General features: G+C 48.7%; 1 protein-coding gene across 1 annotated transcript in view; it reads left to right on the forward strand.

Moving 5' to 3' along the window:
* The window catches only part of LOC142765279 (monocarboxylate transporter 13-like), a 452,218-nt gene extending 440,187 nt beyond the window's left edge, over positions 1-12,031 (forward strand). Inside the window, exon 9 of the mRNA XM_075866021.1 lies at positions 11,883-12,031. Within this exon, the coding sequence (XP_075722136.1) occupies positions 11,883-12,031 (149 nt within the window). The remainder of the gene's footprint in view (positions 1-11,882) is intronic.
* Positions 12,032-13,893: the final 1,862 nt, after the last annotated feature.

Raw genomic sequence — 13,893 nt, forward strand, 5'->3', positions numbered from 1 at the left:
CTGGACGGGTCAGCCTACACTTTAAGGCAAGAATGTGTTAAAGGGTGCGTGGTTCGTCTTTTTGGGGACTAAAGAGTCTGCCCCAAATAATAATCCCTTTAAGGACTAATGCCACTGGGTCTAACTGTTAGTCATCACAGACTAGCTCGAGGAACTAACACTTAGTCCTCATATTTACGTCTTAGTGAGTAAGCATTAGTCCCCTGATTCACCGGAGAGGAGTAACGCCTAGTCTTCACAATTACACCTTATATAGCTACCGTTAGTCCCCATATATACACCTTACGTGGCAACCTTTTGTCGCCACAGCTGGACGTTGCCGGACAAATGGTTGGTCACCCAAGTACTCTAATTGGATGAACTTTTTATCCCCAGTTCAAATATTGTTTTACTACTTACTCTCCGCCAGGTGTAAAATTTTTTGCCTGTTTTTCTGCGAAGCGAGCAACAAATGGCGCAGAATAGAACACGCTAAAATTATTTAGCCATCTGTGTCAGTGCTTTCGCAGTCTCTGCAACAACGAAAGGCAAAAGTAAGACAAAAAATCTTTCAATTTTGTATACACATAAAGTTTATTTATTGTTTAGGAGCATTCATGGTGCAATGTGCAAGTCCAGTCTCATTGTCACATCCTGTATAGTCCTTGTGAAGCTCCTCCAGCGGAAGCTATCCATGACAGGCACTGCAGACGCCAGCGCACACAGCCTTCTGCATACTGTGTGCCCATGGCTGTACAATATTCTTGTGAAAATAGTTAGTCACACGTCACAGAGGATGAAGATGCATGCATAATAAATACATGCAACGTGATGTAAACAGAGGTGTAAAATATCATACGCAAATAACTTTACTTTCACATCTCATACAGTTCTGAAGCTGTTACAATGAAAGCGATAGAATACAGGCTTTACAGTCGCCACCGCACACTGCTGAATTCTTCTACACCGTCTGCACCCATGGCTGCACAATAATATTGTAAAAATAGTCAAGTCACACCTGACATGGAATGAATATGCATGCATGTGACAAATAGGTGCAAGATTAATTAAATATAAAAACATACGTGTAAAACATGACATGCAAATGATTTCACCGTGATGTCACACATCGTCAAAGAAGCATTTCGATCCCCTAGTGCGACAGCTTAAGTACGGTGGCCGCAGTCATAACTTCGATGTGCAACAAATCACCGTGCCCCCAACAAGTCGTCAAACTTTAAGCGAGCGACGTCGTTCAGCTCGAGGAAGCAAAGGCGAAACTAATACACGGCGTTGCACGCAGAGAGTCCGTCACCAGCAAATCTCGAACAGGAGAGCGAGCTTACGCTGAGCCGCCGCCACGAACAGCGCCAAGGAGCAACCGCCGAAGAAACCGACGGTAAGGCCACCCTTTTCTATAAACTCGATTGAGTACGAGTGCAGTAAGCAAACGCGATTCCACCACCACGGCCACCGCCAACGGCCGGTGCCGAGTTGCTTGCGAACGAATGACGGGGAATCCAGTTGTAGTGGCGGCCAATTTTCATCGAGATCCGACGCTAGCGAAAGCTCCGTCAGCCCGTGCGGGTGCAATCTAGCTCGTTACGATCAGTCAACTTTGTTAGAATCAACGGTACATTCACGCTCGTTACGAGCAAGCGCAACGTGTTTTGGAGGACTCACAACACAGCGATGTGATCTTCACCCAAAGAGCGTCCGGGTGGCCGACGGCAATGGCAGCCAACTTTCAGGCGGTCAAAATGCACAGGCGAACTGCAAACGACTTAGACGACCTTCACGGTGCTTTTCGTGCGTGCGACATACAACACGACCAAGCTAGTCGCCGGCGAGCGCGATCAGTATCGCACACGCGACAAGTACGGCAAAATAAGGAATGATCACATACTGGTGAAAGAATCCAGTGCCGATTGCTGTGCTCAGTAAGACTGAAATAATGCATTTGATAGGCCTGCTGTCTTCTTGGCCGCCATGTTGGCCTTAATTCCCAACCGGTCATTTCTTGAGTTGGTTGTGAATATCTTGACAAAGTCGGAGATACACAGCGCGGCAGGGCGACGTGTCGAGACCTGCACCAGACTTCATGGGTTGGGAGAAGAGTAAACGCAGCAGCGTACGCTCATCCATGCGATGCGTATACACAAAGCACCGCGGCATAATCCCAAGATTTTCGAGCTCTCCCAGTGCGACGCAACGCAACGCCAACCGTCACTAGGAAAATACGGGGGAAGACTGATCCAGGAGAGAGGAGAACGGCTAGTGCCCTTGACAACGCTTGGCACGCGGCCCGGTTCTCCCGGGCCGTTCATCCCTCTGGAGACTAAGTGGTTTGCATGCGGCATGCGTTCCTCTGTGGTTACTTCTGAATGGTCTATTCGTTCATCGCCCAAGCCTCTAGGGCTCCGTTTACCTGCTTTTCGGGTAATTTTGCCTTATAAGGGTACCGTACGTGAAGCTGAGGCCAAAGGGGTGTGTTGCCTCGGCCAGGGGGCCTTAACGATATAACCGCCCAGCATCGGTTCCACCCCCAAAGTCCTCTTTTCCCGGACATGGCTCAACCACGCACGGCAAGGCATGGGAAGCAGTTGAAAGTGTCGCGTTAGCTCGGGTCCGTGGTGTCGCTACGCACGAAACGCGTGCTAACGCATACACCACTGCGGGAGCGCGTCCCATCTAGCCGTCCAGATTTTCAAAAATATGATTAGTGCAAAGTATCTGCCCAGATCCCACGTTAAAAATAATATCCATGTGCTGGCCGGCAATACGAAACGCGCGCTGTCGTTGCAGATGACGCTGTTCAACTCCACTTCCTTGAAGCGTATGCGCACGCGCGAGCAATAGCCGGCCCGATATAGCAGCGCTAGACGCAGCACGATGCCATGCGCTTCAAGATTTCTCCTAGATATTAAACAGCATGAAGCTGCAATATGCACAAGAAACTTCTCACAGGCATTTCTGAGACAACTGTTCACGGGCTCAATAGCATACCAGTTTGAAAACTCACGTTTCCCGATCGTTGAAAACCTTTGGAGCGACACAGCAGCCTTGAACATATTGCTTTAGTAGCCGCAGAGTACAAGCAACAAAGGTTGTAACCTTTGTTGCTAAGCCTGTCACTTTCACAGTCACCGAAGGCACGCTGGCCGTGCGCCAGCGAAAGCAGTCGGCAATCACAGCAGCGGCTATCTACACATTCTTTGAGCTAGTTGAGCTCTGTAATGTCACACCAGTAAATGCCCCACCACGGTGGTCTAGTGGCTAAGGTACACGGCTGCTGACCCGCAGGGCGCGGGTTCGAATCCCGGCTGCAGTGGCTGCATTTCCGATGGAGGTGGAAATGTGTTAGGCCCGTGTGCTCAGATATGAGTGCAAGTTAAAGAACCCAAGGTGGTCGAAATTTCCGGAGCCCCCCACTACGGCGTCTCTCATAATCATATGGTGGCTTTGGGACGTTAAACCCCACATATCAATGAAACAATCACACCAGTAAACAGCAAATAAAATTAAACTACTGATGGTACACACGACACAACCACGGAAATGTGAGCCATGACTCGTTGACCTGGTAATGCACCGAACCATAGAACACGCCGAACTATACACAAGCTCTGACATCATATTGCCTGGATACGCCCCCAAAGTCGTTGGCCCGTATTGCCAGACTGCCTGCATGTGCCTGCCCTTTCTGAAACAAAACGAACGCTCAACCATATATCACAGACTAAAGCTTTATTAATGTAATGTACATTTTTTCTAAATGAATAAACGTAAGACAATTGAAAATAAACGTTTAAATACTTTTGTTTTCATTACTTGCCCCCTCCTCCCCAAGTCGCACTTCAATAGTCACGCTGTTATAGATGTTTGTCGCAGTGGTTCCGGACCACTTTTCATTCCGACTTTCGCGATCTATTTAGGCTGACCTTGGTTCACCTTGTCGTCCTGGATACCTAAGTGCAAGATGGCACGAAAGGTTTAGAACACCTACCTGTCATGCGTAAATATTGTCACAGGCTAAGTAGATGCCTCAGGATGACGACGACGAAGTTCTGAACGTGAACGTGCTCGCACTGCATCAGCGTTGTACGCATTTGCTCGCCAGTATAGTCGCCAGTACGCATTTGTTTGCCATTGTATATTTTATTCCCCGTAAGATCGTTGGTGGAAGGTGCGGGGTACAACTCGCTATACAGCCCCACGAGCTGGATCTTCGCAGCGGACGGCGCATTGCAGCTACCACGATGACTGGTCTGGCTACTTAATGTCAACAAAATCCGTCAGCCCCACGACCGATCATTGTGGTGCAACCTCGGGACCCTGGCCCATTCAATGGCACAAGCGGCATAGACGTCGATGACTGGCTGGTTCTATATGAGCGCGTCAGCAGGAGCAACCATTAGGATCCGACGCTTACGTTGGCGAACATCATTTTCTACTTGCATGGCACGGCAAAACTCTGGTACGAGACACATCAAGAAAAGTTGACTAGCTGGGACGTCTGTAAGCAGAAATTGCGCTATCTATTTGGAAAACCCATCGGACGTCAAGTGGCCGCAAAGAATAAGCTTGCGACTTGTGCCCAGACATCCACAGAGCCGTACATCGCGTACATCCAGGACGTGTTGGCTTTGCGCCGCAAGGTCGACAAGGACATGCTCGACGAGGACAAAGTCGGACACATCCTGAAATTAATTGCCGATGACGGCTTCAATTTTCTCCTGTGCAATGACTGCTCGACAGTGGAGTCGGTCATCGAAGCACGTCGTCGCTTCGAACAGGCAAAAAGTAGGCGCATAGTTCACCGATTTGACCGCCTTCCCAACACGACGGCTACGTCCACTTGCGAAGATTTGCCGACACTACATCAACCACCAGCGCCGGAAACTGTCACCAGAATAGTCCGTCGGGAACTCGAGGCTATGGCACCCGCTATGTCTAGTGTGAGCGCACCAGGACACAACCTCGATGTTGTTTCAATGATACAGACCGTGGTTCGCCAAGAGATCGCGAATATGGGCATTTCGCCACCTCATCAAAATGCCCCTGCTACTTTCAGCTCGGCTTCAGTCGTTGCGGCTGCCACTCCAAACAGCACGTTCGCGCCACGACGAAACCCAGCTGAATGGCGCACTCATGATGATCAGCCCATATGTTTCACGTGCAATCGAATAGGACACATCGCTCGCCATTGCCGCAGCCGTTGGACCTCATCACCTCGACCGAGCTTCTATGATTGGGGGCCTCGCTCCGAACGTGCACCTTATGCCCCGTCCTACCGTGCATAGACATGTGCAGAGCATAATCCAGAACGTCGGACCAGCCGCTCACCATCGCCCGTGTGTCGTCAGTCCCGCTCGCCCCAACCCCACCGTTCTCGGTCTCCCTACGGCCGTCGCTCGGAAAACTAGCCGGTGCAGCCCCCGGAGGTGACGCTGCATACACGACTCGGACTGCAAATCCTCTGATTACTCCCGACCAGCGGTGCAACCTTCTTACAAATCTCGTTGACGGTTTACCTGTAACTGCTTTTATTGATACCGGTGCACAAATATCTGTGATGAGCTCAGATTTCCGCGGCCGCCTCCAAAAAGTTCTGACGCCTGCGATTGCGCCTACCGTTCGTACAGCGGATGGGAGTACTCCTGCTGTGCTTGGAATATGCACTGCGCGATTTACAATTTCTGAGCGTCGAACTCCAGTTCTGTTTGCTGTACTGGAAAATCGCCCTCATGACCTTATCTTTGGACTCGACTTTCTGACTTCACACGCTGTGCTCATTGACTGCTCCAAAGGTCTTCTTCGGCTCCAACTACCATCCTTCTCAGAGACCGTCTCTACCAGCCCACTTCGTATACGCTCTGTCTATTTCCTCAGACTTCCGCCACGAGCCGCAGTCCAAGTCTAACTCTCGCCATATCCTCCAGTACCCGATGGTGACTATGTTGCTGCCCCAATTTCTGACGTGGCCATGACACGTAATGTGGCACTCCCCAACACGGTGGTTACCGTTAAGGACAACTGAACTTTGGCTTCTCAGCACAAGTTATTCCTCGCGGCATGTCACTTGCGCATCTGACACCACTGGTCGACCACACAGTTTCCGCCCTAACCATCGATTCGCCACCCAATTTTTCATCAACGTCGCTCTCGTCACGTTCCTGTACCGACCTTTTCTAGCCAATGCTATCTGACAAGCTCACCTCTGAACAAGTCTCTGCTTTCTGCCGTGTGCTTGCTTCTTATCTGGACATCTTTGACTTCGGCGACCGTTTTTGGCCAGACATCCGTGGTAACCCATCGCATAGACACCGGTGATGCTCGACCCATTCGCCGATGACCCTACCATGTGTCAGCCCCGGAGCGTGCTATTATACAGCGAGAAGTCGATAAAACGCTTCATAAGGGCATAATCGAACCCACATCTAGTCACTGGTCCTCACCCGTAGTACTTGTTAAAAAGAAGGACAATAGCTGGAGATTCTGTGTTGATTACCGCCATCTCAACCATATTACCAAGAAAGATGTCTATCCCCTACCGCGAGTGGATGATGCACTCGATTGCTTGCAGAGTGCCAAATATTTCTCTTCAATAGACCTTCGCTCAGGCTACTGGCAGATCGCTGTGGATGACAAAGACAGCGAGAAGATGGCCTTCGTGACTCCTGATGGACTTAATCAGTTCAAGATGATGCCTTTTAGATTATGCAATGCCCCCACGACTTTTGAGCGCATGATGGACTCTCTCCTTCGAGGCATGAAGTGGACCATCTGCCTCTGCTATCTTGACGACGTTATTGTTTTTTCGACTACTTTCGACGACCATCTTACCCGTCTGTCCACAGTGCTTGATGTTTTCCGACGTGCGAACTTGCAACTTAACTCGTCCAATTGCCGCTTTGGGCAACGCCAAATCTGCGTACTCGGCCATGTTGTTAACGCTACGGGCGTTCAACCAGACCCTGCGAAAGTCCGAGCAATTCGCGACTTCCCCACACCCCGCTCAGCCAAAGACGTTCGAAGTTTTCTGGGACTGTGCTCCTATTTCCGTCGTTTTGTCGAGAAGTTTGCTGAAGTAGCCCGTCCTCTAACCTGCCTCCTTAAAACGGATGTCGCATTCACCTGGGGCCAACAGCAAGCGAACGCCTTCTCGTCACTCGTTGACATTCTCACCAATCCACCAGTCCTAGCACACTTCGACCCATCTGCCGCCACGGAGCTTCGTACTGACGCCAGTGGCCAAGGCATAGGCGCAGTGCTGGCGCAGCGGCAACAAGGTATGCACCGCGTCGTCGCGTATGCAAGCCGACTGTTGTCGCGCTCGGAACAAAATTATTCCATCACAGAACGTGAGTGCTTAGCTCTCGTCTGGGCCATTGCGAAATTCCGACCGTACCTGTATGGTCGACCATTCTCAGTTATTACGGACCACCATGCGCTTTGCTGGCTCTCCTCACTCAAGGACCCTACGGGACGCCTTGGTCGCTGGGCACTGCGCTTACATGAGTACAATTTTTCCGTATCCTATAAATCCGGACAACTTCACAAGGATGCCGACTGCTTGTCCCGTTACCAAGTCGATCCCCCTGACACGATGGAAGATGGACAAGAAGCCCTCGTTCTTTCAATTACCGACTTCACCGACATAGCTGCTGAACAACCCCGCGACCCCTCTTTGCGTGCTATTATCAATGGTCTGCACTCTCTCCACCCTGACCCCTACTTACAACTATTTGTTCTTCACAACCACATCTTGCACCGCTACAATACCCGCCCTGATGGTGCTGAGCTTTTACTCGTTGTTCCTGTGCATCTTCGCTCAGACGTTTTGGCCCAGCTCCATAATGCCCCCTCCGCTGGACACCTAGGGTTGTCACGCACGTATGACCGCATTCGCCGCCGATTCTTTTGGCCTGGCCTCTACCGTTCTGTGCGACAGTACGTTGCGGCATGCGACCTCTGCCAGCGCCGCAAGACACCTGCTCTAGGACCTGCTGGTACCCTCCAGCCCATTGAAGTACCAGATGAGCCATTTTTCCGAGTCGGCCTCGATATTCTAGGACCTTTTCCCGTGTCGGCCATCGGTAATAAGTGGATTGCTATTGCTACCGACTACGCAACGCGGTATGCTGTTACCCGCGCCCTCCCCACCAGCTGCGCTACTGATGTAGCCGATTTCCTTCTTCATAACAACATTCTGCGTCATGGTGCTCCTCGTCAGTTGATCACCGACCGCGGCCGCTGTTTTCTACCTAAAGTAGTCGACGAGCTCCGGCGATCCTGCTCTACCCACCACAAGTTCACTACAGCGTACCATACGCAAACCAACGGCCTCACGGAACGCCTCAACCGTACCCTGACGAATATGTTAGCGATGTACATCTCCAAGGATCAGAAAGATTGGGTCATCCACCTACCTTTCGTTACCTTCGCATACAACAGTTCACGTCATGGTACTGCTGGATTTTCACCTTTTTGCCTACTGTTTGGTTATGACCCACCTTTGCCCATGGACACCATGCTACAATCTGACGCCCCCTCATCGACTGCTTATGCTCGTGATGCCCTGGCCCGAGCTGACATCGCCCGCCAAGTCGCCCGGGTTCGTTTATGTGCCTCGCAGCTTAACCAAAAGATTGCTTACGATTGCCGGCACCACGACGTACAGTACTCCCCGGGGTCGCTCGTCTTGCTGTGGTTACCATCACGTCGTGTTGGCCTCTGCAAAAAACTGATGTCCCATTACGTCGGCCCCTACCGCGTCATACGCAAGGTCACCAGCGTGACGTATGAGATAGCTCCACTCCATACCAAGTCAGTACCAGTTCAGTGCACGTCTCACGATTTAAACCATACTACTCACGCCTCGAGAATTGATCGCACCGGGATGGTGCTTCTGCCGCCGGCGGGTAATGTCACGGGCTAAGTAAATGCCTGAGGATGACGACGACGAAGTGCTGAACGTGAACTTGCTCGGACTGCATCAGCGTTGTACGCGTTTGCTCGCCAGTATATTCGCCAGTACGCATTTGCTCGCCAGTGTATACTTTATTCCCCGTAACAATATTGTCACGGGGTCGTGACGTGGACGAAGGGAGCAGACTCGGTGCTAAGGTGAACTGTTTATTTGGCTCAACTTGTGGCCAGGAAACTCAAGGTCACATTACAGCGATACACGGGCACTGATGGCGGCGCACAGAGCATCAGCCGTCGATCAATGACAAAGCGGCGAAGGGCAATGGCATATACATGTGTCGTCGAACTTTCCAGCCTTATCATTTGTCTTAGGGCAAGATATGGAATGATTTCGAGTGTTCGCGCCAGAAGTATGGATAATTTGAATAGAACGATCTACAATGACCACAAACCTTCTCGAACAATGAGGTGCAGTTTGCGCTGAGCATTCCTGATGCAGGCTTTGTGAGAAAAAAACCGAATCAAACAAAAATGAATTAGAAACCCGCGTGGCAATGCCCCCTCTAAAAAACCATCGTCTCGATGCTTAAAATAAAATACAGGAGAACAATAAAATTAACAACAATAAATTAAGAAAGTGCAACAATAAGTACAAGCAACAAAGAACAATAACAAAGAAACAGCAACAAATAATACAGTCCTTAGGTTCGGGAACGAGTGTAACACGGCTTGAGGCGGACGGCATGAACGCCTTCAGGTTATGCACGCCGCCGTTGAGAGTTCATGATGCTGTTAGTTACAACCTCTTATTAGAGTAAGCCTAGGCGTCACAGTACTCTGTACGTTCCGAAGTACCACGTCAGCATATCGGCGTCCACACTCCAACACGGTCGCCATGTTGGAGGTCCGCGAAGCATCGTCGAAGACTGTAACGGCGGCTATGGATCGTGTGTTTGATCTCGATGAGGAGCCGAGTGAGTTGTCGTGCTTCCTCATCACGCCGAAGGTAGACAGTCGCGTCGAGGTTTTCTTCGTCAACGACGTTCGGCAGCATGGCATCGAGCGCCATGGACGGGTTTTTTCCGTAGACCGCCTTGTAAGGTGACATTTGCGTCACCTCCTGTAACGCCATGTTGTATGCGGAGGTCACATACGAAAGGATGGCATTGGAAGTCTTGTGTTCGATGTGGACGTATGAACCAGCATCTCGGCGATGGTCTTGTTTAGCCACTCGGTGAGACCGTTGGTCTGTGGGTGGTTCGCTGTTACGTTGCGGTGGCTTGTTTGGCTGTGTGCGAAGATCGCCGAAGTAAACTCCGCCGTGAAGGTCACACGTCTGTCAGTACTCAGTATCTTGGCGCACCATGACGCAGGACAATCTTCTCGTCGAAGAACTTTGCTACCGGGTCGACCATGAACATAATCCTCTGTGCGTTCCAGAGTGAAAAACTGCGATTAAGTGATTTTACATACTGCCATCTCCTTCTTCATCATGCAACCATCATCCACCAAGCTTCCATCACGCCACCTTCATCCAGCTTGTTCATCAAGCCACCCACCGAACCCGTTTAGCATTGCCACCACCAGCTGGCATTTTCCACTGTAACCACCATTCACCAAGCTTACACTGCGCCACCGTCAGCCAGCTTGTCACAAAGCCATCCACAACACGCTTTGCATCGTCACCATTAGCCGACATTTTCCACTCTCACCATCATCATCAATTATGACCACTACAGTTTCCACCATACCCACTAGTATTTCCACCATATTCACCAACAATTCCAACATCCACCAACCCAGCATTTTCAATAGGGAGGTCAGTGAATGCAAGCTTCACTTCAAAAATTATTCCTTGTTCTTTTTTTACGGTAGCGTGGCTACTCAGAGATCATTTTCCTATAAGATTCGTAGTGCATACTTTGCAAAAGAATGATGTTGCTGAAAGCACTGTGTTATAGCAACAAACCTGCTAAGCCTCACTTACAAAAGTTTTTACTGGGCTGTCGTACCGTATATTGCTTCACCGTTTAGAATTTTTCATGTGTAGGTCAGCTTTTAACCCATTACATATATTTTATATTGGTCTCGTTGTTTTTACTCTTACATGTGCTTCGCGCCCCATAGTGCACAGTATTTGATGGCCGTTTCACAGCCACCGTACGCAATCATTTATGACACTCCGTACGTACCTCGTCTTAACACTGTCTAGCCGTTACTGAATCTTGCGCCATTAACCACATCATATCGTCATCACGCCTGATACTTTATTGCCCGGTAGTACGGTGCATGATTTTTCGCTGCTTTGTTTTCGAGTGAACTTAAGATGGTGCAATCTTGCCATCACGGATTACCGGCTGTGGAGGGCGCTGCCAAGGAAGAAGTTAAGTTGAAGAATGACTGAAAAGTGGGTATGTTGGTGTTGACTTATACGAAAATATGGGAAGCACAAAATAATTGGACGCAAAAGAGGGAGACAAACAAGCGCAGTTTTTTTCCACAGAAGATATATATTTAAGAAAAGCGTGAAGGGCAAGTGAAATACAAGAAGAATGATTCCGCCATGACAACGTGTCGCCTAAAAACGAGATTACGCAGTACAATAGCAATATAGACAGTGAGAGAACACAACTCTAAATATTTTTCTTTCATTAGAAAGGCTTCTGCAATTTCCCTAGTTTTTGTGTCCTGATGGACTTATAAAGCACGCTTTTGCCTCCCGCTAGTTTGCACTGCCAATATTTCAGTAAGAAGTGAAGGCTTGGTTCCGTGGCAAGGCATGGCGGAAGTTTTCATCTACAGAATATAAAGCCCAACCAAAATGAAGACTGCAAATGGGTTGGTGTGCTGATGTTCATTAGATAATTTGAGTAGCCATACTTGTGTTTAGCAACTGCGTTCAATGAGCGGACGTGAAGGTGCCACGGAGTCACAAAACGTAATTGTTGAAGTGAGGGCTTTTCTTTTCGCAGGTTGTGTGCACGACGTAAGCGGCTCGTATGCACCGGGCTTCATCCTGGCTGGTGTCTCCATGTACGTCGCTGGCGTAGTGCTCATCGCGGTGCCCTATCTTCAGAGCAACAAGTCCAGGCGTCACCTCTCGCGCACTGCAACGGCCTGACTATATACGAAAACTTTAGATGAATGCATTGTAAAAGAAACTTTTTACAAGACCCTTGCGAGTACAATACTTTCGATAAGCTGCGATCTACTAGCATGAATTTCACCAGTAGGTGTCACAACTAACGTGTCCCGAAAGATGACACGTCAGCAGGTGCCATATTTACTTCATCGGAATTCCGGTCATTGCAATGATGAGTGGTTTACACTAAAATAGCAGCAGTGTCTGTGGTATTTCGGCTTTACCTTTTTTGAAGTCTCTACATGCGACGCTGTTATTTTCGAATCTGAGCGAGAATGCCACAATGTACTAATTATGAAGGATCTCTGCGCTTCTGATCTCGCCCTGTCTTCGTTGGCCAACACGAGTAAGTAAATTTCCATCGGAGAGGGCACGAAAATGCGATGGTACGAAGCTTCTCATTTATGGAAAAGGTTTTTGCAAGTGCACTACGTTGAGTGGCCTAACGATCACCTTGTGCTTGCAGTTATTTCATCTGTTGTTATTACCAATGCTTGTTTAAATTTCATTTTGATGAAATACCTATTTGCTAGATACACAGGTCAAATCTTCCTGGTTGCGAACATATCCTACATCAATTATTTCTTATATTCCTCGGAGATATTCTTCGTTATTTCCGCATTATAGAGTGCTCTCAGCAGATTTGCTACTAAATGATAGCTTGAGCTTGACGTCTTGAACCCAAAACTTCGCGGCAGAATTTACGTGAAAGCAGTATAATAACGTGGAGATCAACCTGATTCCATTGATTGATATGTGTGGTTCAACGTCCCAAAACCACCATATGATTATGAGAAACGCCGCAGTGGGGGGCTCTGGAAATTTCTACCACCTGGGGTTCTTTAACGTGCGCCCAAGTCTGAGCACACGGGCTTACAGCATTTCCGCCTCCATCGGAAATGCAGCCGCCGCAGCCGGGATTCAACCCCGTGGCCTGTGGGTCAGCAGACGAGTGCCTTAGCCACTAGACCACCATGGTGGGGAGACCTGATTCCTTGTGGTATTGATGTCACTAAAGCGTTGTTGGGCCACCGTACAATAATAGCAAAAAATGAGCATGCGACGTGCAGTGGAGCGCGATCTCAAGCTTGTCGCGTGAGAGTCTAGCAAGAACTAGAACAGTGCCCCGTCCTTGAATCTTTTTTCAAGAGAGGATTGTGTTAGGCAAACGTCACACACTATTTTGCTTTTACTTAAGCTGGGATCAATCTTGTCTAAGAAAAACCCATTTTGATTTGTTTATTTTTCCCCATAGAAAAGATCTTTTTTCTTCGACTTAGCGATCCGTTCAAACGAACCCAGGCTACAGAAACAGAAGATGTACAGGTGCTGCTGCAAAAGCTAATACAGCAAAGAAGGTGTAGCTTCTTTGAAACAATATTTTGTTACTAGCGCCCAGTATCCTGCCAACGCGGAAAATACGACCATACATAGAATGATCTGATTCAGCCTCTTTTTCTTAGTGATACGTACACCAGTAATGTTAAAGACAGCGCAGTTGTAACTTTGACTTGTTTGCTCTTTTTTTATTCGCGCTCTCTTCTTTTATTTCATGTGGGACGTGTGAAAAAACGTACAAATATATTTCCAAGCACGTGTTACGAGAAAGCAGATGACAGCGCAGAGTCGCATCGAGAGTTGCCAGATCCTCGAAAAGAAAAAGAGCCACAAAATGAACCAAAGTTGCTAGAACAGAAGCCAACTGACAGTCGTTATTTTAGTATGAAGCCAGAAAATTACCCAAACATGATTTCAGTTTCGTTGAATTATTGCCATTACTGACGCTTAAAAATACACAAATATATGCCACAGCAATGTTTAATACATCAAAATAGAGTAAA

The sequence above is a fragment of the Rhipicephalus microplus genome, chromosome 1 (assembly GCF_043290135.1).
Source record: "Rhipicephalus microplus isolate Deutch F79 chromosome 1, USDA_Rmic, whole genome shotgun sequence".
NCBI classification, from domain to species: domain Eukaryota; kingdom Metazoa; phylum Arthropoda; class Arachnida; order Ixodida; family Ixodidae; genus Rhipicephalus; species Rhipicephalus microplus.